This window comes from Sparus aurata, chromosome 5 (genome assembly GCF_900880675.1).
Source record: "Sparus aurata chromosome 5, fSpaAur1.1, whole genome shotgun sequence".
Taxonomy (NCBI): domain Eukaryota; kingdom Metazoa; phylum Chordata; class Actinopteri; order Spariformes; family Sparidae; genus Sparus; species Sparus aurata.
Window position 1 is genome coordinate 15590429 of NC_044191.1, and position 26814 is coordinate 15617242.

The 26814-nt window shown below is 41.3% G+C and overlaps 1 protein-coding gene across 6 annotated transcripts; it reads right to left on the bottom strand.

Annotated features, from left to right (window-relative positions):
• Positions 1-508: 508 nt before the first annotated feature.
• On the bottom strand, positions 509-26814 carry gnb1l (guanine nucleotide binding protein (G protein), beta polypeptide 1-like). Of its 6 annotated transcripts, none has more exons than XM_030418301.1 (9): positions 26708-26802; positions 23636-23698; positions 19905-20011; positions 19263-19434; positions 18660-18785; positions 18262-18424; positions 14944-15036; positions 9359-9574; positions 509-1879 (listed from the first exon to the last, which is right to left on the bottom strand). In XM_030418301.1, the coding sequence occupies exons 4-9, from the start codon at positions 19370-19372 to the stop codon at positions 1601-1603; spliced, it is 987 nt and encodes a 328-aa protein (XP_030274161.1). In that variant the 5' UTR covers positions 19373-19434; positions 19905-20011; positions 23636-23698; positions 26708-26802; the 3' UTR covers positions 509-1600. The 6 variants fall into 6 exon arrangements, with proteins under 6 accessions (XP_030274161.1, XP_030274159.1, XP_030274160.1 ...); XM_030418299.1 differs by having other exon boundaries at positions 19875-20011; XM_030418300.1 differs by lacking the exon at positions 19905-20011 and adding an exon at positions 22627-22696.

Below are 26814 nucleotides of genomic sequence, written 5' to 3' on the forward strand. Positions count from 1 at the left end.
CAGTTTTTCTGATCTTAAAAAAGGTTACGAAAGGCCGACCAAGGAGAATCAGCAGATCAGCATCTCCACTAAACCAACAGCTCTCTGTCCTTTATGTCCCTGCTGTGATTAACCTTGTTTGACAAATACGGCTCAGGTCAGGCCGGAGGGCCAGCGTGTGTTAAGCTAAGAGCTGCTAGAATAACAACACAAGATTACATAGCTGCTCAGGTGCATCGTACACCTCAAATTCAAATCCACTGGAGCAAATCTCCCATCAGACAAGTCAACACAATCACGTAGGCGTAGGAGCATCACAAAAGGCTTCAGCAAACAGTGGGCTAAAAAGTCAGCAATTGCCTGATGAACTTTTTGAAATGTAGCACATATTTGAAATAACTTCACATTTTAAGATACACTGTGTCTGCCTGTCTGGCCTTGATTGATATATTCAAGTTGAAATATTTGTATACACATTTAAAATACTGAATGTATTAATACTAATATCAAGGAAACACACTTTGCAAAACATTTTTTAAGTATGAAACCAGTTTATTTCAAAGTCTTTTCAATTGTTATGTTATAAATATTGAACTCTCAGGGGGTAGACTGTGGACAAAGGTTGAGAAATGGCATTTGGACAAAACGTAACAATAAGTGAGTAAACACTGGCCACTCATGGGGCTATAAGTGTGATTTTATTTCATATAGGAGCCAAATTTAATCAGTCCAGGTTGATTTCAAACACCAGTCCCCATTCAGGAGATTATGCTGACCAGTGTCATTCATGTACTCATCTTGTAGCTGGATGCAGTATATATCACAACATGAGGCACATTAGCTCATTAAGGAACAGACTGGGCTTGTTGTGTGGGATGAACTTGAGCCTATATAATGATATGGAAAAAAATCTTTTTCCTCAACAGGCATTATTCATAAGTTTTCGATAAAAAAATGTCAAATACTTGCTTCTTAAATGTAAGGATCAGCTGCTTCATTTGTCATCATGATAGTAAGTGAAGACTCTTTGGTGTTTGGATTGTTGGTTAGACAAAAGAAGCAATCTGAAGACATCACCTGGAGTTCTGGGAATTTGGATGGACCATTTTTCAAAATGTTTTGACATTTCAAAGAGTAAACAAAATTATTGAAAATTATTGGCAGATTAATCAACAATGTAAAGTTAGTTGCTGGCCTAATCGAGTTCAGGATCCATGCAGATTTTACCATTTTTAGGGATGTAAACAACTGCGTAGGGGTAAGGGTGTCACATAAATTAATTTCCCTCATCTTATTAATCTACCTGTTTTGCTTTTATGAGCTCAGAAGAGATCTAATGGTGAATAACCATTTAATAACTGAATCATGAGAAAACATTGGAAAGCCTTTGTTATGTACAGGCTCCATGGATTGCCTCAGACCCTCATTGAATTGTCAATGCCATCTAGAGATCAAGAGACAGCAAAACATAAAATAAAGTCATATATATATATATATATATATATATATATAGCCACTGCTCTGGACTATTGCTGAATTGTTTGCCACCAACATCAGCATCAGCACAGATGAGAGTTAATAATTGATTAACGGTCCAAATATCCTCCCAGAGTTCAGATGCTCAGCCAGTGTCAGCTCCCTCGTTGTATATCGACCACAGGCTGATCCGCTGGTCCTTGGATCCAGCAGCTAGCAGTCTTTGTTTAGGGTCCTGGTGGTCAGAGAAGGCCACGCTCTGCACCATGTCAGTGTGATACTGAAGCACAGCCAGCGGTCGAAGCTTCTTCCACCCGAATACCCGCACCCGATGGTCCCAGCCCGCTGACGCCAGAAGCTTGCCATCCCCCCTGATACACAGCTGGGAAACCCCAGGGTTGACCATTGTCACACAGTCCTGAAGCTGTAAAAACACAAAGAAGAAAAGGATCTAAGCAGGTGTATGAAGATGAGAACCATGTACCTTTACATGTGTCGCAAACAAATCCACAATAGAAGGCCAAGTTAATGCCAAAGATGCTTAGTAGTAGTTTCTCAATTGTCAGAGAAATCTAAAACCAAATTAAGTTATTGTTCATGCAAATAGGAGACAAAAATAATCAAACAAATTAGGCCAGTAAGTCAATTAATCACTGCCATCTAGGAAAGCTGAGGCCAACACAAACACTGACAGGGAGAGACTATCAGCTGATCTGATGACTGAAGTCCAAGTGTGAGGCTGGATGTCTGTTGAACCTGGCTGTAGACTCCTGGGACTCAATCATCGGCCATAAAACATTATGGCACAAGAGCCGCGAGCAAATCTCTCTGCATCCCACTATTTGGTTTGGAGTTATGGAGGCCTGCTCTGAAGCACGATGGGGCTTGAGTTACCTTTGTCACAGTTTGCAAGAAAGAGAGAGACCATCTCGCTGAAATGCTTGTTTGTGGAGGCCTTGTTGCTTTAAGCGCCTCTGATGAATTACATTCACACTGAAAGGTCTGGTCAGCGGGAGAAGAGACCCGATAAATACACTGTTGTAACGTCTGCCTGCTAAAGATTAGCTACAGCGCTCTCTCCCTGTGATCTACAGTGTCCCAAGGACTGTATCAATCTCCCTAAAGGGGCAACATTCTGACATATTATAATGAATGGCGGCTAAGATAACTATCTAAACGGCTTGCTGTGGTGGGCATTCCTGGGGAGCGAACGTGCTCTTCCTGCATACTAGGGATCTCTGCTGGACCTGTAGATGAGGACACAAACATCTGGATATGGGAGCTGAAATCAAACTGGACAGCGTAAAATTGACTTCATAAGTCGTGTCTAGGGAGACTAATGACCTCGGATAGGAGTAGACGGTGGAGAATTTATCTGCATGCTCCTGTTCCGGGCAGGAACCATCCACAAGCTGCATGTGGAAGATATAAGCCAGGTACTCATAGCCCAAGTGGATAAAGTGGAATGCAAGGGAGAGAGGGAGCAGGGAGGAATGTCATTGATCAAATCAGAGTGAGAAAGCTACGTTCAGAACAGGCGGTGATGCGATTTCATCTTAGTTTTTTAATCAAACCATCATCGCTAGTACCACTGGTGTGAACCGGAGAAGGGCTGGTAAGAACAAACAGGCTAGATACACTGATACAAAGCAACCTGGGGGGTGAAAGATTGGTTGGTGCTTTGTTATTACCTCAAGAAGTTGGTATGCCCCTGCCTCTCTCCATCTGGTTTGCATTAGAGGCCTGATAATGATGGGTTTAAGTGTCTGTTTTTGTTTGTTTTGCTTCCCTGAGTTTGTGTCAGGAAAAGGCATTTGTTTCATTAAAGGGTCAACTGGAAGTAGTAAATGGCTAATGGTGCGGTAATTGTTCATTCAGCAGGGCTGGCTATTTTACTTTCTACAATCTGAGAGAAACAGAAAGAAAAGTGGTGAAGAAAAAGGTCATCCAATGCTATCATTCCCTGTTGGTTCTTGAGCTACAGTGATCAGTGTTTAGTCTGTGTTTTCATGTGGCAGTGGTGCCTGATGGTAACTGAAATTTCTTCTTTATCCAACCAACATTCCAAATGCCAAAGACTCTTACTGACTGAAAATATATATATCCTCACGCTGCAACCAGTAATTTTGCTTGAAAAATTACAGAAATGATTAATTAATCAAAAAAGTAAGGGCAATTAATTTTAAATCTAATCCATCAATCTAATCAACTAACCATTGCAACTCTAGAGGGACTGATATTTTTTGCATTTTCATTTTCACTGTAAAAACTATTTAAGTAATTTACTTTTAATAACTTTTAAAAAGTTTTATATCACTGTAAATTGTATAGTAATTTGGGCATCACCTGAAGGTTCAGAGGATTTTGATCTGCTTTTTTCACTGTTCTAAATCATCAGTTAACCCCCCAAATTATCGTCAGATTAGTCAACCAAGTGTTGAAACTGAACAGGAAATGGAGTTTTGGATTTGGATTGGTATAACAATAAAAACATTAGAGTTGGAATGATGAGATGATTAATCAATTCACTGACAGAAAAATAACTGTCAACAGTGCCAATGTTTACATGTACATATATCATTCAGAATATGACAATATTCCCAGTTTGATCCTGGTAATGTTATCAGCAGGTTGTGAATTCCACGTGAGGCCTTAGTAGGAATGTAGTCATGTTCAATTAAGACTTGAGAGATATGCTGACATTATTCAGGTTTTTAGACATGTCTCGTGGGCTTTCACACAGTTTGCAACACCTATTACTTGTTTGCTGTTAGTGCTCCAAATTGCCTTGCTAACAGCTTGTAAGGCAGGAGTTGAGATATATTTCACAAAAGAAAAGCCCACAATTCAGGTTAGAGGGAGAAGAGCATGACTGCAAGACTGGGCTATTAAAATTTTTTTTTAGATTACACACATGGCAACTCTGGCCTTTTCAAGAACAAAAGAGGAAAGCTTTGTTTGTTAATCGGAGTATGCACAACTGCATGTTGATGGGAATATTAGTAGGATATCAGAGCAAAAAAAATTATATTTTCACATGCAAATATAGTCAATACCAATAATAGTTTGATCATGAATTAATCAGATTAATCATGTAAATGATTTCAAGTAAATTTCTAAACTAATACTTTGACATCAGGCTACCTGTTTCCACGTCTCCCAGTCTTTGTGCTAAGCTAAGCTAACTGGCTGCTTCATATTCACCTTACAAACATTAGAGTGGTAACAAAGACACACATTTCCAAAAATGTCAGACAAATCCTTGAAGCAAAAGTGCCAACAAATATACTGGTTCCAGCTTTTCAAGTGTGAAAATATGCCTGTTTTCTTGGTCTTTTGTGGTAGTACATTGATAATCTTTGGATTTTGGACCTTTGATTGGACACAATAAGCAATTTGTTGCCTTGTGCTCTGAGAAAACATGATGATTTTACCAACTAAATCACTCATTGATTCTTTGAGAAAATAATGAGTAGATAATAATAATGGATCACGCAAAGGATAATTAGTTACAGGCTTTGAAAATGTATCTCCTTTAAGGACGCTGGGTTTCAAGATAACGCTTCTTTGTTTTAAGAGGCAAAATTCTTCCCTCATTGTAATTCCATGCAGCAGCATTGCTGTTCTTGGTGCAGACTCACACCACTGCTGAATGAACACCGACACTGTTGACTATCAGCGCTGCCATTAACCAGGTCTCAATCTGTAATGAAATCCATTTGCTCTAACCGGGGAGTCTTGGCTTGTTTTATTTTAACGCCCCATTTTTCTTCCAGACTTCCTCACGATCTCATCACAGACAGAACTCGTTTTTTGGCTTCATCTTTTCTTTGTTTGAACACTCCTTCCTTGTCTGTGTTACAGCACGCAGACGCACACATACAGAGCGGGCTTGCTGTCTAAACGCCAGCTTCCTCAGCTGTCAGGAGGCTCCCAGCTCTGCTCAGCAGCTGGGCCCACTACACTTTCTTGTGGCCTACGACAGATCCAACACAAACTCGCACTTCAGGATCCTCTTTTGTAGCATCTCACCGACAGAGGAGACGTTCAAAAGGAGCGTCCACTTGGCAGATCTCACTCAAGCCTCGCTCCACTTTTCTCCCGTCTCTCGCCCCTGTCTTGGCACGGATCTTGGCCTTCACGCTCGTCTACTGAAACGTCCCATCATCGCTCACTCACTCGAGCCTAGCGGCTGGGAGGCTTTTCGCAGGTATTTCTGACACACCCTGTCCCTGAATCACACTCGGCGGCGGGGAGATTACAGCCTTTTGTCACCTCGCCTGTCAGAGCTTGGCTCTGGCTGACAGGAGATGGATGTGTCAAACAGGTGAGCAGTCCCATTCAGAAAAGAGAGGAAAAGGTGGGAGGGTGCTCCGTCAAGAGAGCAGTACCTTTAATGACAGCAGCTCATGCCTACATCAGTCCACCAGCAGACTGAGCTTGAGTCTGGTATGATCTGACCCCTAAGTGAGGTCTGCTCTGGCTGAATACAAGAATTCACAGTGTAGACACAGTGTAGGTCACTACTGGGGGAAGACAGTAGGGATTTCTTTACATTGTAGTGAAGAAGAGAGGCAGGAGTTCCACCTGCAGAGAACTGTCATCAGTCTCTGAAATAGCTTGCTGTCAGCCATGCTTGATTTACATGGCTAATCTTCCTCTGTCCATACCTGTTTTTCTTTCTCCAGTCTGGAACCTCTCGCTTTTTCTTTGTCCTGGAGGAGCCCGTCACCACACTTGTCAATAGATTCTGAGTGGCCGCCTAAATATATGTCCATCTGACTTAGTGACTTGTAAGCCCTCACACCCACGCCCTCATAGTCTCACCCTGACACATTCCCAAAAATGTACACTAGAAGGAAAGGTGAAAAAAGGCCGAAGATGATGCCTCATTGCTATGACAAGATATCAGGCCAGCCAGGTCAAACAGCAGATAAAGGCCTCTGGGAGCCATGTGTAATACATTAACCTCCATTCCTGAGGCTATCTGTCTTTATCTGGGCTTGATAAGCTCACTTCACAGCCTTTCAGCTTCACTAAATCATAACTGCACTGTGTTGTGTCACATTCAGTTTCCCCTCCATTTCACAAGAAGCATCTATCTTCCCTGCCAGCCAGCTCCACTACACTGGACTGTATCGCAGTGGTAATTTGTGGGAAGTGGGATGCTGTGGCACTTATAGCCTCCTCAGCCTTTATTGCAGCCTCCCACTGTGAACTACTGTTCCCTTTACTGCAGATGTGTTTTTTGTTTGGTTAAGGGGCCTCCGAGGTTTTGATATTTTTATTACCTCTCACGGGTCGTCCGTCAGGACCCGGGGCCCAGGCCCACCACCCGGCAGGTCCCCCGCCCCCTTACTGCTGCCACACAAAAATACTTTTGTGGGAAGAACTGAGGATAGCTGTCTGGACGTCACACTGAGCTGCACTTCAGGATAATTTAAAAGTCCCTGTTGGATCTTTTCCCTCTCCTTGTGCTTTTTTCCTGTCATCCTCATCCTGGATTACATGCTGAATCAATATTTTGTTGCTCGAGCAAAATAAACCAAATAACCGCTCGCCTCCTGTTTTTTGGTATATTGAATCAAATCCTTCGTAGTGTTTTTCTAGACGTATTTTCAGGGTGAAAAAAATAGGCCTTTGCAAATATTTCTAATTCAAGCATTCATTTGTAAAAAGCCTTGGAAAGAATAATACCCCTTCACTATGCAGGAGTGTACTATATCAGCCTGAGGTTCCTTTCTGCTCTGATTCATAGGGGCTGGCTGCAGAATGGGAGCGTTCCCTTTTGCTCATGAAATCAAGAGAAAATATGAGCTTCAAATGAGGCGTTAATTCTCTGAAGCATTGGCTGTTATGTAAAATGAATTATGGGACAAAGCTGATGTGATCTCTTTTAGTGTGACAGAAGATGCTCTGGTATGGGCTGATAGTGTTTAATTTGGAACACTCGCAAGTATTTTTGTGTTTGTGAGAACCTGTATGTTCCGTAAGGAACAAGATACAAGGTAAGTAAGCATCTCAGCAGTATCCCAATCACAGGGATGTTGTATTACTTGCTAAAAGAGACATGTATTTTCCTATTCATTACAATGCAGTCATAAGTAGTATTATATTCTGTGATGTGTCCATATACATTGTGTGTGCATAAGTATGTGTATGTGGGTGGGTGGCTTGAGTCTGGAGTGACAGCTCCAGCCCGGCCCTTGGCCCCTGGCCCTGCCAACGCTGTGTAACCAGCAGCTGATTTATGGCCTCTGGAGCCCCGCTGAGCCTCTTCCTCTTTGGCCCCTGATGTTTTCCAAGAGAGCCTGGAGAAAGGCAACACTCCTCTCCTCCCATCCCCACCATTACCTTTCTGTACTATTTTATGGCATTTAACAGACTCTCTTGTGCAACAATTAGTCAGCATGTAGGGGGTTCAGGACCTTAACATTTCAGTGGGCCACGTAAACATAATAATGGTTACCAAACCAGGCGCCCTTCTGCCCTAGAAGGTACTAGACTACTGCCCGTAGTCAGAGAGGTTGTCTTAAAATAGATGTTACAATTGAAATTTGAAAATCTACACATTGAGTCAGCTGTAACACCAGAAGACTACATAATATGATTGACACTGCAATGAAAGTAGAGCGCGAATAGAGAGGTCAAAAAAGGTCTGGTAAAAGTAATGAATGTACAATTTAAATAGTGTGGTAGATGTAACTAACACTTTTATAATTATTCAATCAATATATAAAATGTGACAGATTGATATTCCATTTTCATTTGCTTCTGTATTTAACTTTGTATTGATTCACTTATTTATCAACTTTTCTGTTACTTTTCCATTTAACTTATCAATTTATTCATTTTCACTATATTTGTCTGTATTTTTATTTTTCCTTTTGAGTTTTCTACTATACATCTTTATGCATTTTGTCTTCATATGTAAATGAGGGAGCTGTCTTTTAAAGCCAATCACAGCCAGTTGGGCGGGACCTGGCAGATCAGTAGTGGGAGAATAAAATAAAGCCATTTAAAAGACGTTCTTAGGCACACCAAGCTGATATACAACAATTTGGACTTAGGATTCTGATCGACACATACTAGGCCTCCTGAGGATACTGAGCTAGCTCCTCCTGACCTATGTTGAGCCATATATAGTTGATCTATGCACTCCGATGTCACTTAACAAATTGGAAAAAGCTGCACACAGAGGAAGTAATGCATAAAATGCAAAAGAAATCAACGAAAAAATACGTTTGTGGAAATTAATTGGGGGGAAATGCAAAACAAAAATACACAAATAAACACAGAAATAAATAGATGTACAAATTAATACACTGAAAAATGGAGATTGAAATGGGAGGTAAATAAATAGGGTAATTAATACAAAGGTGAACAAATACAGAAGCGTATTAAAACAGTGCATTTACATTTATTTTTATAGGATTTTTGCTGCCTTTAATGGCACATTTATTTGTTTATCGTTTAACTTAATTTATTTTTGATTTTTGCAACTTTAGTCCTTCATACAACGTTATTATAGATATTTAAAAAAAGAAAGCTAAAAGTACCAAAGCAACAATTTAGCATGGAAAGTGCTTTAGTGATGGAAAAATTTAGAAAAATCTTAAAGTAATTAATGGTTAAATGTCCAAGTGGCCACTCCTAACTTCAATATGCTCCCCAAACTTTTGGCATAATTTACTATTAATGACAGTCATAATTAATTGTGTTAAATAACAACCAGTTTAAAATCCGTTCCAGTAACAACATTTGGAACATGATTGGTGGTGTTGATGTTGAGGTACATTAGTTCATTCAGCAGGGCTGTGGGGATTCATTAGACAAAAATGTTTGGGAACCACTGGATGAGACAACACCACGACTAGTCTCTCTAAAACTGTCCTCTGCTGACCTGCAGGTTGTTCTGTCTGTCCAGCATCCAGGAGGAGAGTTTCTTCTCAGAGGAGCCTGATATCCCCCTCAGACGCTTGGTGTCAAAGGTCAGGCACATGACAGGCTCAGGGTGAGCTTTGGCCTGGCTCAGCTTGGACCTCTGGGTTACATCCCACAGCAGCAGGGAACCGTCTTCGTATCCAGCCAACAGGAGAGGTCCGGTCCCTGAGTCTGGCTGGAAGTGAGGGAGGATGATAAGAGGATGGAGGAGGGACAGAGAGCACAGAGAGGCGTGTAAGCTAAGTTGTGAGATGAGAGATGCACAGTAAAAACCGCAGAAACCACTGTGTGGTGCTGGAAGCTGAACGGAGCAGAGGTTATCATCCTGGAAGCTCCCGCTGACACTCGGAAAGGCGCTGCGGGCTCCATTCGTCAGCCTGCTGCTCGGTCTTTGCAGCACTCCATTACACTACTCCTCACTTTGCTCCTCATCTATATCACTGAGCTACAGGCCTCACTGCTGGCACTGGGATATATAGTAAAGTAATAGACAGCAAAACCTATTGTTTAACTTAAATCTTTATTAATTTAAAACTTAGATTTATGACACTATTGGGTGTATTTTTTATTGTATTTTTATGTTTTATATATGCAATTTGGCATTACTTTTGACTAACTATGCCTTACTTCTTTTGTTAAACATAGCCTTGTAATTATATATCATTTTTTACACTACATTTTTATTCAATTATTCTTACATTTGCAGCCCATTTTTTAAAACTAATCTGTACTATAGCCACTTCAAGTTCCAAATTCTTACACAGGTATTATTTCTATGGTAAATTTTGACAAATAAAACTCATAAAAGTATAATAAAATAAAACCCTTTTTTATTAGAAGTATCAGATTAATCTTTTAGTAAATAAAATGTCATAAAAATGCTTATCACAATTATGCAGACCGGTTGTCTTTTCTGCCCAAATGTTTAAACCAATCATGTAAAACAGGGTTAGGTAACTTGAATAATAAATAACTAATATGTATTAATTTTATGTCAATTGACAGATTGATTGATTAATTAACTTCTGGTTTCAGCACTACACACCTGATTTGTCCTCACATACTAAAACAACCTCATGTAAAAAAAACAACAAAAAAAAAAACACACTATGTCTTGCTTCATCCTCATTTCACCCCGGGACATGAGATCCGGCCGCGATGTTTACAACTGGTGAAACCATCAGAGTAAATCTTTCAGATCACATGAAATGAAACCAGGTGCACAAACAGGCATCAGACGCAAAACATAAACCAGACTGCCTCTGTTAAAAATATAGAGAGCAACCTGCACAAAGCATAATATGTGGTTACTTGCATATAAGAAGAGAAACATAAAAAGTACAATATATGAAAGGAAGGTATTGAGAGGTTGTGTGGATATATACAGCACACATGTTAATCACTGCTGTGGATGAGAACATGAAGGCTAACCAATATAAACTGAAGGCTTCATTTATCTTTGAAATGCTGGAAGAAGAAAAACAAAAGGACTGAAGCAGAAAGAAGAAGAAAGCAGGGACAGTTGGTGAGATCCAACCTCCAGCACCACCCTTCATATCCACATATGCCTGGAGTGTTATCCAAAACAATGATTCAAATTTTTCCAAAAACTTAAAAGGCTTCATCCCGGCTGGTGGAACACCACAATGCATTACCGAAGAGCTATGAACACACAGCACACATATACACTGTCCTGACTCATGCCTTTACTTTAAAATACCATCAGGCCCCTAGAAAAAGCACGGTGCCCTGCAGAAGCAAGGAGGGAGAGAAATTTTTTCCATATGTGCAAAGGGGCCACGTCTGCCATTCTTTCATCCATCTTCAAGTCCTCTTCTCACTTAACGTTCTATATTTCTCTTCTTCCAGCGTTAAACAAATTATAGACAGAGTCGTGTATTCCTTCCAAACACATCAGCGAGGATGAACACTAAGGGATTATGAAAACAAATAAAAACAAGTGAAAATCAGTGGCCCTTGCTTGCCGGCAGGGCCCAGCTAAGCGTTCCAGGCTTGGGGCCCACCGTTTCACTTAAGTGTAGGACCTCCTTGATTGATGATGTCATGGGTCGGAGGTCGGGGAACCCTGGGTAGACACCTAATTCATTATATCCTCCGCAGGCCTTTCTACAAGAGGGCTCTCTGCTGGAGTGGGGCTGGGGCTCTGGGAGCAGATTCATCACCACAGAACAGCTGGAAAGACAGATGGATGGAAGCTGCTTCAAGAGGCAGGACCAGTGGAGGAGCAACAGAGCTGATCTTCTCTGGAATGGCTACTTGTCTAGTTGGGCCTTGACCTGTTAATAGTAATGTGCCATTTTTCCATTAACTGTATTCATGGAGTGCATTAAACATCATTATTTCAAGCAACCATTTTAAGCCTGCAGACTAAAAGCCCTGCTTTTAGATCTGTGTCCACACTGTCAGTGGCTCAGCTTGGACCATGGTCCAATTAGGTCATCAACATGGTCTCTAGAAAAGGCAGGACTGCAGGGCTTATACAAATAAAGTTTTTGTTTTCTTCCTTCTCTCTTATTTTTCTGAAAGAATAACATAACAAAAAACAAGCTGTAATACATAGAGTCAAATTAGATCCAAAGTAGTTTTAGTTCCTATATTAGTTTTCAGCTTAATGATGAATAATCCATTAAATGTCTGGTCAGAAAATGTCAGAAAAAATGAAAATCTACAATTTCTGGAAGACCAATGTCTCATCTTTAAATTACCTTTTTTATCCTCTTCTTTATAGTTTTAATTGACAGGACAGGTGAAGAAAATGACAGAACATTGGGGTTTGAGACATACACAGGGAGAGAGAGAAAGCCCATTAAGGAGGACTACTGATTGATTGATTGATTGATTGATTGATTGATTGACACTCTTCTGGGGGAGCTACCAGGGAACCCTACATCCTCGCCACAAAAAATTACTTAAAGGATGACCAGAACACTCCAGGGACCACAAAGACATGGCGGGTTTGGGGAGAGGTATGAAGCAGTAGAGAAGCAAGAGAGATGCTTGCTCTATATGTGAGCTACAAAATACAAAGACATCTTTGACATGTGGTCAACACTGTTGTCTCATATGTTAATCTGTTAACTTCTCAAATACACACTGGACATATTCTAGTCTCCAAGTGAGTGATCAAAGGCTTATCTTTTTTATTACCTTCATTATTTTGTATGGATTATAGCAAACTTCTGTGTGTCTTACTGTGGCACTCTTTGTGTGAATGTGTGCAGTCCCATTTTGTGTATACATATTATATTGTATATATGAATTTTAAACACTGTCAGTTTTATTTCATTTCAAGGGCGGCCTTCTTAACATCTGGCCAGTGATAACAGCTGAATATTAGACTAATTCTGGCTCATTTGCAGTATTCTCTGTGTTGATTAATGAGCGCTGTCCCTGTCAAATAACTAAAAACATAAATAAATACAATCTAAATGTAATTAGAGAGAAATATGAGAGTGACATCCTGAATTCATTGTATATTCAGCAAACACTATGTCATTTCCTTATGTGGTAAGTCCCTCCAAAACCAGGAACAACCCAGAGACCAACAGCTTGTTTGCTGATGTGGCTGCCACAAGCCTCAGGCAGGCACTGCTTCGACATAAGGAACCAATCGTTTCCTCCGGTTTTTGTCCTGGTCCTCCATGATGTCATGGCCACGAGGCAGCAAGGTGATGAGCTGAGAGTGATGGATATCTGTATAGGAACATTTCCTTTTCCCCGCCAGCCTCTGTTCACATTAAAAGCCTTGCACATCATACATCAATACTGTCCCCCTGGCCAAACCGTACATCCCTGCACACGTCAAAACCCACATGTGGAGGTACTTTCTTCCCCTGCATTGTTCACTGCTTCACAGCCAGTTAGATTCAGAGAAATCAGATAGCTCTGTCACCTTTCAGACACAGCCCAGCATGTAAGCTCAGGTCTGGGTGGGATTTTGACGATGTGAAGCGGAATTGAGAAGAAAGTGCAGTTTAACACCGCATTTAATCTTTTCCATAAACTCCGACAGAGAGGGCTTGAAGGCTGACAATAAATCTGTTGGTGAGTCTGTCTTGGAAATAATGGAGGATAATCACTTCTCGTCTCAACAGTGGGAAGAAGAAGAGCGAGGGATGGTGAGAGGGAAGATGATTGTCAGTGGCTTCTTTCTAGTGTGTGTGTGATAGATAGAGACGGGGTGGAGAGAGGGGTGACGGCGTGAGCTGTTGCCTCCTGCTGCGTGAGGTCAGGGAAGCAGTGGGTAGCACATGAGCATTTAATGTGAAAGACAACATGAGCACTTCTTTTCTTTGTGACTGACAGATAGAATGTGTAGGTTGATTTGTGTTTGAAAGGCGCACACACACACACACAACACAGACTGGGGTTTTCAGTCTCACATCAAGGACCTCTTGAGTCGCTCAGTCAGTCAGTGTAACAGATGAACATGCTTCGGCCTTGAAAGGAATCAGCCTGGAATGATTTAGAATCACCTGGGCCCTTCGGCTTTGAAGTCAGACAGCTGCCTGTGCTGTATTACAATGATATTATATCATTTATAATGATATAATTGATCATTATGTTTCCTGGCACTCAACGCTGAACCACCATTGGTTCATAAATCAGATGATGAAAGGTGGGTGTAACAGTGAAATCAAAGGAAGAGAAAGAAAAACACAAACACAATGTCGGCATGCGCAGTGAGACTCAAATTGATGAGTCTTATAATGTCTTTAAAAAAAAAAGTGTCTTATAATTTCATCAACACAATGTAACCTTTACTATTTCATTACGGTAAATCTAATTAGTATTACAGGAACACAGGAAGGACTAAATGTGCACAGGGAAGCAACTCGCCTCACTCTGGCTTCATAATGATAAGCTGTGTTTTGATTACTGTTGCCTGTAAACTGCACAGCTCATAAAACGTATATTCAAACCATCCACAGGATTGCATAAGGCCAAAACCCCACTCTGTCCCCTGAAGCCCCAAACCCAAAGAGTTAATAATTAACCGTGAAAATAATTACAGGCTCTCGTTAATGGCTGGAAAATAAAACTTTCGACAGCATTTACAAAACAGAAAGCTAACTTTTTGCTCGGCATGAGATTGGATGCACAGCTGCAGGCTGATATATGGCTGTGAACCCCCGGCCCTTCCAAACGCTCTAATTACAGTGTTGGAACTCGCTGCCAGCCGAGAAGGAACGCTTGGAAAAATGGCCCAGGACGAGTTGTTGGGCTGTAAATCATGTGCCACGTCTCTCATGTGCATTTTTGTTGACTTTTCTATTATTGTATCTTGTTATGAGCTGCTGGCCAATCTGAATAAAGCAGGTAAGCACAGAAACAGCAACATGTAAAACAAGGGGGGGGGGGGGGGGGGGGAGAAAGGGGGGGAATCTCGTGCTCATGATAATGGCTGCCAAGGTGGACTCGTTGAACTGGAGATGTATTTGTAGAGGGACACATTGCTGCTTTTTGGGGGTAAGTTAAAGTCAATGCAACACTTGACATTTAAGAGGACTCTCTGCTGCTTACCTGCCACAGTTTGATACACATGACCATCCCCAGCTTGGCGTCTGGTACCAGGGTGCAGACTGGGGTCTTACTGGAAAGCTCAATTATCTTGATCTGCAGAGAGGACATGACAATTAAAGCTCACTAGGGATACAGTTTTGCTGATAGACGTTCCCAGTGTCTTCTTGTTGGTTTTATTTTTTATTTTTTTGTTGTTTATTCACGTTTTTGTGGCAGTGATATACAGAAATCTTAAAAAAAAATAAAAATAACTACAGTGTTGTAAAGTAATTCAGCCCTTTATTGCAATTTAAAAAGAGTAATATAACCTTCTTTTGCGTGAAAAATATTCTTGCTTTTGATGTAGACATAGTGGTGGCTGGAGTTAAATACTAACATAAGTTTTCTTACATCCTCATAATGACAACGCCAAAATGCTGATGATAAGCAGGCATAACGTCATCTTATCTTACTCAGTATCAAGTTTAATTCAAAGGTCTTTAAAGTATTAGTTCTTGGAACTGGGATAAAGGTGGTTTCCATTGTTAATGTAATTGTAATAATATCTTATACATTTGTATTGGGAAGCAGGTATAATGTCAGAGTCTTTTAGCTTGAAGCCTGCTGTTAGTACACTTGATGATCTCTGTACATTTTTGGGTTTCAAAATGCTAAACTTATACCATGCTCATACTCTCCTGTGGTTCCATTTTTAGGCTAAACCAAACTGAGTCACTTGACCACCCAGGCTCTGAGGGAGCTACCAAAAGCTGGCAGCGAGTCCTTCGTATGAATTTTTTAGGAATTTATCCAATATACCCAGATGAATTTTTGTTTTATCTGTTTTCATTTTTTCGTGACCCACTTAGAATTATGCACGCAAATTGCAGTTGTTGGTTTATTTATCTAAAAGCTGTGTGCCAAGTCATGATTTGTTTGTCTTCTGAATTCAAATAACAAAGCAGCAGCCTGAATCTGTCATTGTGTTTCAGGACCTCCGCAGATCAGAGTGCCTCCAACCAGCGGTACAGTACCATCCATCAGTGCAGAGGGGCCGCCCCATTGTCTATAATAAATCCTGCTAAAGCCCGACCCTGTGACATGAATGGTGTTTTCCTGCACACATTGGCACTGATTCTGATAAAATACACAGCCTAATGAAGCCAATGATCAAGTATGTTTCTTTGTATATGTGTACCCAGATCACTCCCAAAACTCTTTCCTTCGACTTTCTCACTGCTGATGATCCACATATTCATCCTCATTAGGCCTCAGATTAAACAGCCCTTTAAGGGAAGCGATCTGTATTTTAGCGCAAGGCCACATCTGTCCTGCGTGTTTACCTCTGCGTGCCTGACAAAGAGGGCCTTTAAGAACTCCTCTGTGCCTCAGGTGATCACTGTTCTTGTGTGGCATCACACTGCCCGTAAATAAAACACCCACACTATTAATTCATGTTTCTGCTGTGGCAGCAATCTGCTGGCAGGAATCTTGCTGTGAGCAGTAAACAGTGAAACCACCTTAAATAGCTACGATAAGGAAGCAGTTATTCTGTTTTCTTGGTTACATACCTAAGTATTAACCTATCTGCATTGGCACTAAGTCACGCTATTGTGCATGTTTTGTGGTAAGAGCATATCTGTTGTTTCCTGAGGGAACTCGGTTTAGGTGGGCGTTTTATTTGCAGATACATGATAAGCATTTGTCTTGGCCAGTTTGTCTGTGGAATGGGGTGGGGAGACCGAATGACAAAATCGGCTGCGGTCTGTTTTGGTCTACCTCGTTTGGGTGTGTGTGCGTTTCTGTCTGTCTGTGTCTGTTGGGACAATGGCATTATTGAGGTGCTGGGAGTCACAGGCGCCCTGATGCCTGGCCTGCTGGACTGAGGTTAGCCAAGGCACGTTTGGCTGGATCAGGTGACCAATCTGTCCCTTTCAAGTGTGGCTCCTTCACAGCGGAGCAAGTAACATGAATCTGGAGGCAATAAAAGATGGCTGAATCACTAGCTGCCCTCTCCCCCATCCACCCCCACTCCACACAAAAACGGTACAGGCTTCTGGGTGTTGAGCATTAAACTACAAGACTACGAGTACTGTGCAGACAGAACTGTGATCTCATTACAGCGCACAATCTTTTCAGGCCTGGGAATTCTCTTTTTCACCTACCAGTCAAGGATTAAAAATGTAAACAGCCACTATTCAATCAGCCAAAGTTACTTTTTGAAAAGCACAATTAAACTTGCTTTCACTTGCTTGACAGATCTATTAGGTGCTTAAGACAAACAGATTCACTGGCATGTTAGAGACAGCCAAATTAACCGACATTTAGCTGGTGGCTGTCATTCTGACTCATGACATGAAGGCCGGTTTGTTAATGATGTTGTTCCACTTGCTGTGTGACGGTTCCTGGCTGAACTTCATGCTTACATGTCACGATGACTCATAGACGCTCCACTCAAAGTACTACCTATACTATAGTATGGATCGTGCCAGAGATTGAATTCCTGCTGTGGGATCTCCGATTTTCCATTGACTCCTAAACAGGGCTTAGAGCCACAAATATGTATGAACACTTATTAAATAAGTCAATCCATCAAACTGGCAATAGCAAGTCTGGTCAGGTTCATACAGGTTGGCATTTTTTGACACACAAGTCAGACTGTGTAACCAATTAACTATCCCACATCCCAATGGCCAATAAATTCAAGGATGTTTCCTTCTGCTGAACAAATAACCACATGTGTCAGTGGACACTTTGATCATGAGGCTCCCTGACTAATTCTTCCTAACTAAAATTGAAAACCCTCAATATATATTTGAAGGAGAACAAACCATAAAAGCATTATAATTTATCAGTTTTATACTGGCTGCCTGAAGAAAGTCATTATTCTAAATTTAAGCCCCACAGCATTTGGAAGAAGTGCACACATTAACGTTATGATCAGATTTAACAAATAAGCATGAATAAAAGGGTTGCAACGCTGTTAGAATTTAATAGTATAATAACCATCTAAGAGAACATCACAATTACACGGTATGCGGTATTAAAATTGTTTCACCAGGATAATCTTCTCAAGTTTTTTCCTTTCTTGTCTCTCAGGGCTTGCGTTGTGCTATGATCCAATGGTCCACGGTGTAGTTTGAACCAGTATATTGCTGCAAACCTAATGAATATGTATCATTATAATTTTTTTAATTATTGCAAACCATAATCTGCAAATTGAAGAGTATAATTTCAAAGCTCACAGAAAATCTTGCGGCTCTGGGAAGTGCTTGGCATGGAAATTGACCGTAATTGACCTTAAACTTTATACACAGAAACCTGAACACAATGTCTCACCTCCTCTGTCTGCTGTCCGGCGAAGGCCAGCAGGTAGTTTCCAGGGCTCGTCTCCAGCGTGGAGCACTGACAGAATCCAACGCTGCCAGTCCACACAGAGTCCACCATCTCACTGCGACCTTCACTCAGATCCCACAGACACACCTGCATGTCCCGTCCCTGACTGCTCCATCAACAGAGAGAGCAAAAACAGGCAAAAGCTGAAGTTTCTTGCCGGGTGGCTTAGTGCCTGCGTCATCTTAAAGTCTGTGTTATAATGTAAGCTTTATATTACATTTGTTTTACACCGCAGTTTCTTTTAAATTACAAACAATGATTTAACTTCAAAAATGTTCCGACAGAAACAGAAAGAAGAGGAAGCAAGTTAAAAGAGAAAGAGAGACAGGGGTCCTCCTCACCTGATGAGGGTATCTGTCTCCTGCAGTGTGCTGACCCAGATGACCGAGTTACCAGAATGACCTTCCACAATCTTCTCAGCCCTCCTGGTGTTCAGGTTCCAGATATGGATACCCCCCTTCCCTGACCTGCAAAACCAAACAAGTTGCTTTATGAAGGTTGTTTATATTACTTAAACAGTATATAACTGCTCAGCTCTCACCTATACCCATTGAAAGAAATTTGACAGTTTTGCTTTAAACTCAAAGATGCTGTGATAACAATGAAGCTTTTGAAGTGTGACGTTGGTCTTAAAGATCTGTTTGCCGGCATCTCATGCATACACCTGGGTTTATATGCACAGATTCAGAGACTAATTAAACGCCTTACAGAAGCTCCATTTCTCGCTCTGTATCAGTGTTTTGCCTCTTTCTTCATTGCAGTGCAAGTATCCCCCTCCTCTTATGCAAAAACAGTAATCATTCTAATATGGATTTGAACATTAGCTAACATGGCAACAGTAAAAGCTTTGAGGCATTCAGCTCAAAGAGAAAAACGAAATGAAATCTTCACTGCTTGAGGAAGACGAAGAGCCAAAATTATAAATTTTGAAATTAATGACTTACCCAGAGTACAGGAGGGGAGTGTCCCTTCCATGACAGCTAAAGTGGAGGGTGTTTAGGGGCCCACCAGCCCCCCTCAGGGTGTAGATGGGGCACGGTGCAGGACGAGACATCACTGGGTCATGCAATCAAGGTATAGATGCAAGGAGGCTGCAGGGCCACATCACAACACCAACTAAAACAGACAACATGAAATGTAAGCTGAGACATGAATTACTAATTGGAAGAACTGGAAAAGTGGCAACTGAAGCTTGAGCTCCAGTCAGTTCTCCAATTATAACCTTTTCAATGATACATTTTCCATTCAACTCAGGTTAATTGGACTATTTCAGATGATTTCCATAAAATGGAAGTTAAGTGCAGCCTAAAATCAAGAATCATCTCATTTTGTTTCTGTACAAATACTGAGCAGAAAGTAGCTCTATTTTGCCTCGAAGCCTTTTCTCTTCCACACAGCAGACAGTAGTGTTTAATGCACCGTCTGTACTGTCTCTATTGTTGGTAGCTACAAACCCTGTGGCACTCTCTCTCTCTCTGTCTTCCTGCTCCTAGTCTACATGATAGCACCTTTCTTACTCAATACGTCATAAATCACAACACTGACAGCTTAATTACAGTAAACAGTTGGAGATTCAGGCTTCTCACTCCTCTTGTGATCAACAGACGTTGTCCCAGAGGCACAGGTAACAGCTCAGGCTTTAATGTCGTTTGTAGGCCGGGCCGATGAGGAAACCCAACCGACCGCAGGTATTCTGCGAGGAAATGATGCGTCAACATTAAACTGCAGCACAGTCAAACATAAGTGACTTATGGAGACTTGCTTTAGATATCTAATATCCATCTCTACATCCGTGTTTAAACTGCTTCTCATATTGAGAATCACAGGTGGCTTGTAGTTGATTATGCCAAATATTTTTACATTAGACCATTCTTATACCATAAAAATAATAACAATGAACAGGTTTTGAGATTAAGGATGACGCATGCCAACTTCTTAGTGTTATGGAAACAACTGATAATTGAAAAAAAAATATTTTAAAACAACAACCCAAGAACAATATAAAAGAGTAATTAACCATCTAATTAAAATCAAAAGAATTGTACAGGCTGTTACTCCTGAGGCTGACAAGTTAATTCATCCCTAGACACAACAGAATAATTTTCTCACCTGGTTATCTGCAGTAACATGTTCACCAACAACACCTGCACAAATCCTAAACATGATTTTTCCAAAAAAGACCCAAATCAGTCAAACCACACTACTTAAAGTTCTGGAAGTAAAGCAGCACCCAGGAATACGCTCAAGATGCCTTTTCTTTACGGGAATGCTTTGACATTTAGGCAAATATTCCATATGCCATGTCATTCCATTCTTTATGAAGCTGGAGCAAGGAGCCACCTTAGCTGAGCATAAAGACTGGAAATGGTGAAAGAGTCTGACTCAGTCTAAACATTGGCTTACCAGCATCTTTAAATCTCATTAACTATTGAGACATTTAAGAAAGTCAATGCTCCCAGCCAAAAAGTATCCCAGCAACGAACTAGGGATGTACCAATGGGGTCAAACTCAGAGACAATCCTTTAAATTCAGTTCTGTGTTTAGATCTATGCGCTAATATGCACTGAATGTTTACACAGAACTTTTATTCCTGTATATTTCGCATGCTTTGTCTTTGCCTTGTGTGAACTATGACTTAATTGTTCAAGTTGGTTTGCACCCATTTGTGACTTAACTGTGATTTAATGTGGACATCTTGTTTTTATTTAATGCAGGTGTGCTGTTTTATACTACAATTTGAATTCCTGACAAATCTGTTGCTGCTTTTAAAAGGTTTGCACAACTGTTTGTTACATTTAGTTTTACAAAGTTCGGAAAGTAATGTCAAAGTCTGACCTGATGTTGCATTACACACATAAAAGAATGATTCTTGTCTCTTCCACACAGTGAGGCACACACTGGCATCCGATATTCAAGTATTGGAATCAGATCAGAACTGAAAAACAGTGTCTATGCAGATTTCTAAATAAAAACACAAAACCTAACACTTGTCTTATAAGTAAACCTCTACCTGGACAAAGCCAGGCCAACTATTACCTGCCGTTTTCAGTCGTCATGATTCGCTAATCTGTCTCCTGACTCAAGCTCCTCACAGTCAGATAGGAGGGCGCTATATGTTTCATCTGAGTCAACGAGCACAACCTCACCTCCACCCACACACACAATCATCCCCTTCTGCACTTTTACTTATCATAACCCTTGATCCCTGCAATCAGCAGTCGCTGAAACTGGAGCCTGAGGCATTCAGGAGCAACTCATTTCAGGAGGTTAGTGGTTAAATTGTCCATGTGAATCTGTGGAGCGGAGAGATGGAGACCCCTGACCAGCCTGCCTAATTAAGCACACAACACTGCAGTCTGAAGGACTCACAAGGAAACGGTCAACTCGTCAACTTTACGATCAATTGAACGAAGCATGCTTGGAAAACGGAGCATTGTTTTTTCTGCTCACTGTAGGAAAGATGACAAAAATGGTTCAAAGCATATCCCTGCATAATATGGTACATCAACCATTAGGTATCACTCATATCATGGAGCTTAACGACCAGGAAATGCTTGAGCCAACAACTGTGACAAGTTTTTGTGTTGTTTGAAGAATGTGGCAATAAAAAAAAAATGCCAACATTGTTTTTGTGAGGGTCTATCAGTTAAGCTGCTTCTCCTGTGGATAGGTGGTTAAGGCTGCATTCCTGAGCAAGAGTCCTGTCCCCGTGTCAGTGTGCGACAGGGTGAGGCTCATCCTGATAACAGGTGGATTAAGTGTCTCTTATTGTCCTATTGCAGCAGGCCTGCATAGAGCTGTGAGTCACGGACACAGCAGCATAAAACTAGCTGTTTTCAACTGTCCCCAACTGTTGTCTCTCATTGACAGTGAGTTGTTATTGCCAATGGAAGGTCTTAAAGCCACTTGCCTTGAGACAGGTGATGGAGATGTCACTTGAGGAATGCAAAAACAAATGTATATCCAGAACAGTTATAACGGCCACTTTCCCCTGCTACTACTTCCCCAGTGCACTGTCCCTTCTGTTTTCCAGGCGTCAAGCATTTCCACTGTCTGAATTGCCCCCAACAATAGGTCTGTTGAGGTGGCTGCAAGCGAGTTGCCCACAAACCCAAATACAAACATGCAGGCAGGAAGGGAGAGATAGACACTGTAAACAAACAAGTTGTTGGCAGGATGTCACTCAAATCTGTTTGCAAGGACCCTTAAATTGTTCCCTGCTAACAGAGAGAGGCCGAGCAAACAATCAAGCCTGTCACTTGTCAAGACATCAAAAAAACATAGTCTATTGAGTGAATGCAAACATACCTTGCTGGAGTAGTGGGGCAAATGTGATCTCTTGTCAAAGATACTCAGGTAAAAGTATGTTATTCTCCACCTGACAGCGTAAAGGGAAAGTTGACCCCAAATTTATAAAACATATATTTCTCCTCTAACCTATAGTGCGGTTTTACCATCTAGACTGTTTTGCTGTTCTGGAGATATCGACCAAAAAGTCATCTACCTTCCCTCAAATATAATGGGACCAGATGGCACTTAAGAATATATCTGAAAAACAACAGTAACGCCTCTTTCCAGTAACTATGACCTGTTTACTCAAGATAATCCACAGACCTTGTTGTGAGCAGTATCATGTAGGAAATATTTTAGTCCCCCCCCCCCCCCAAATTACACCCTCCAACCTTGTCACTGTGCAGAAGGAAGCATGCATCTACTTTTGAACGAGCCCGTGAGCTTCGAAATGTAAACATTAATGGCGTCCTCCTCGGCTGAGCTGTAACATTAGCTTAGTTAGCCAGCCCCTTGTCTGTGAGGACATTCATGCCTCCTTATATGCAATGATATGGTTGGCGAGTGTGAAGGAAATAGTTCTGCCCTCAAGAAGGTCCTGAGGTATCTTGAGTAACCAGGTCACGATTACTGGAAAAATACTTTGCTATTACGTTTTTCTAATGTACATTTTTTTGGCGCTTTGAGCACCACAAGCCACCTAGTTCTATTATATCAGAGAGATGGCAGACATCTTTATATGAAAAAAACAGCAAAATAATCTAGATGGATAAATAAGCACTACAGATAAGAGGAAACATGTGACTTTTTAATTTGAGGGTGAACTATCCCTTTAAATAACCTAAGTAGCTTTCATGAAGTGATCGAGTGATAGATAACAAAAACCCAATAAGTCGGTAAACTTTCTTATTAAACATGTTGGAAGGAACATTCTCAGAAATTACAGAATGGGGTAACTATCTCGGGCCTAATTAAAATTGTGTGTGGTGGACAGGCCATAATAAATCAGAGTGACTGATTAATATACCTGAGCTGGATATGGGAGCCAGTGGGAAGAGGCAGGAGAGGAGGATTGAGGCTCCTGCTGGCCCTGTAACAGATAAGACAGCTCTGGGGTAATCTGACTCTAAGTCCGTGGATAAAGGCAGTTTGTCTCTTCTTGGGCCGTCTGTCCACACCTACTGGGTAATTAGGCCTAATTATGAGAGAAAGGTCCGCTTCCCCTTCATGTTATTAAATAAGAGCCAGCCTCGCCCGCCAAGGATCTCTCAACACCAGCAAGGGGCTGGCGACCTTCAGATCAAACGCAGCCACTATCTGTGTACCCCCCCGCCACCGCCCTCCACTGCGGCACCCGTCCTCCTCCTTCCTCAGCATCGCTGCACATATGAGGGCCTGAGGAGAGAGGGGATAGAGAGGGTATTCGCTGTGATATGAGGCATCAAAGTTTTTTTGAGAAAAGGTGAGGGGGAGGGGGGGGGAGTCCTGTCCACATTCCTTGCTTGGCTCTTTAGTGCTGGTATCATGTGATAGGCAGCTACCCACCACTACGCCCCCTTGTCAAATTCTGCCATTCATAAATAAGAGCAGGGACGGTGGAGGGGGGGTTATACTGATCACAGGGGTTTATTACAGAAGCTATATAATTCCCCAGTTTCACAGAAGCCATTATAGAGGCATGGGATCCCAAGATCCCCAGCTGATATCAGCCTCATCAAATATGAGATCTGAGCTGCACGATGAAAACTGAAAGCAGATTACACATAACTCAAAAGCTGCATTCTAGATAGGCCTTCCAATGAAAAGCCAACATTATATCCTTTCATACCAACAGTATTGCTGTTCTGTAACATCTTTGCCAGCAAAAAAAATCTGAATGTTTGAGAAAAAGGCGCCTAAATCTGTCCATTCCTTTCATACCTCAGCTATTAGTCATTTTTCTGCTGTGGTCTTAACGGCTGTCTCGCCAAGGGGGCACTTCCACCTCGCAGGCTGGTCAGTGGGTGGTGAGCTGGCTCTGTGATCATAAGTCAGCCTTTCTGCCCTAACCCTCCCCCAGCCAATACAGATCCCTCTGAGGAGGAAACCAACCTGCCAAATCGAGAGCGGGGTCCATTATAAAAGTCCAGTTACACAAACAACATGGGAAGTGGCGAGGAAGACACACGCCCTTTATTGTGTCTTGGTGGAGGTTATCTGGACTGGATAAACAGCCCCAGCGTCAGATAGAGGCTGAAGTCAGACACAAGTGCACCAACACCCACTGTCAGTCACAGATCCAATGAGTGGGAAGAGGTGGCATTGTTCGCGTGAATGGCGTGAATGCTGAGCAGGGGCCATTGCAGATAAGGGCTAAATGCCTTGTGGCTGTCATTGAGGCAGGCACTGATGGAGCACTGTGTCAGAGGGTCCTGTTTTAGGAAGTCCTGACTGTGGTCAACAGGTACCAGGAGCCTTATCTGTTTGCATTATCACCCATTTCCTGCATGAGGTCATTTACCTGGACACAAGAGGATAAAGGGACACAAGAGGGTTGACAGCTCAAGTGTCGTACATCTCCACACATTACTGATGTCATGGGCTTTGGATTTATAGGCATTTCGCTGTCCATACAGCAAAGATATGAAAACAAGCAAAAGTTAAATGTGCTGTAATCCCAATAATGCATCACGCAACAGGGGATAAAGAACACAGGAAAAAACAAGATGTTACACTTTGTCAAAACAGCACATCCCCTAGTGTTACAACAGTCAGTCATCTACGGGGTGTGATGAGTGACTGCATGAAGACTAAGTAATGGATGGTGAAAGGTTTGACAGAGTGCAAACTGTTTGTACATAGTGGACAGCTTCCTGAGTCCAAGCAACTTTAAACAGCTCTTATAAATGGGTAAACATCAGCAGTGCAACTCTAAGTTGGGCATTTATGCATAATCAAAGCAGCTCCATGATCAATTCTACAACTAATAAGCAAAAAGTAATGGGCTACTTTAGTTCATGAGATAACATTATATTAAGTATTACAAAAGATAACAGATAATATTTAGAACTTAAATATGATTTGCTGATATTTGCTTTAACATGCACCAGACAGACAACCATAGAATAGGCTTTACAGCCTCCACCATTAAGAGTTAAGTGCAGAACTTCAAGAGAAAATCGGAAAATTATTTTAATGTTTATGATGCTAATGTAAAGAAATCCATTAAGCAATTTCTCCATCTGCCCTGCATTTTCACACGTATCCTTTTCTTCAAAAACAAAGATTTATAATCATTTAATGATCTTAAATCTAAACAGTCACACCAAACCTCATTCGAACATTATGCAGTTTCTATTGCTTTGGCATATAATGAAAAGAACAGTAATGATGAGAGCCATTACATACGCCGATTTCACCAAAAAGCAGACGTTTATTTTAAATAAAGCTACACATTAAGACAAAATAGTGCAACTCTCTACTACGGCACATTCTGCTGGAAGATGATAGAAAGGTGTTACATGATTACTAATCAAGCACTTTACATTAAACTGGGATTGTACTGACATCGTTTCACAGCTCTTTGTTTTGTTATTTAACTATCATTGGTCTGCTAATTATACAAGACTTTCATTTACTTTTCATGTTTAGAAGACGGTCAATTAATGTTAAGATCAATTTTTTATTATATCACTGATGCAAATATGAGGCGCGGGGGGGGGGGGCCTTCAAACACATCAAAAGAGGAGGGGGTATAAAAAGTGTGCTCTCGTTAAATGGAAACATTTTTGAATGAGGTTTGGTATGCTCGTGTGTTCATGTGAATAAGCTGGACGTTATCAGGGCTGCGTTATCCTCCAAACCGTGTTCATTAGTTCCCATTCTGAAGCAAAAGTATTAGCTAAAATATTGGGCTTAAATCAGAAGAGGTAAGAGGAGAATGTATGTCTATAACCACCTAAATCTGTACTGTGAGAAGGTTAGCAACAAGCTAGCAACTACCTACAACGACAGCTGCCAACAATACATACGCCTTGTTATTACATTAGATATTTCTGGGTAAAGTAGCGTCGCTATAGTAATAAAACATATTAAGCTTTAACAAAACTTCATAAAATACCATTTCAGTCAGACATCGGTGTTCTGACTGTAGTCAGAGTCAGCCTGGCAGGGAAGGTATACAAAACATGCGCCGGAGTGGAAGGACCTCTGTTTACAGCCGATGAG

Excerpts from the sequence above, each read along its gene's own strand:
- gnb1l (XM_030418298.1), bottom strand. The coding sequence starts at position 19,372 with ATGTCTCGTCCTGCACCGTGCCCCATCTACACCCTGAGGGGGGCTGGT. Across the intron at positions 18,425-18,659 it reads GAGACAGATACCCTCATCAG|TCAGGGACGGGACATGCAGG; the intron begins GTGAGGAGGACC and ends TTGATGGAGCAG. Across the intron at positions 15,037-18,261 it reads CCGGACAGCAGACAGAGGAG|ATCAAGATAATTGAGCTTTC; the intron begins GTGAGACATTGT and ends TCCTCTCTGCAG.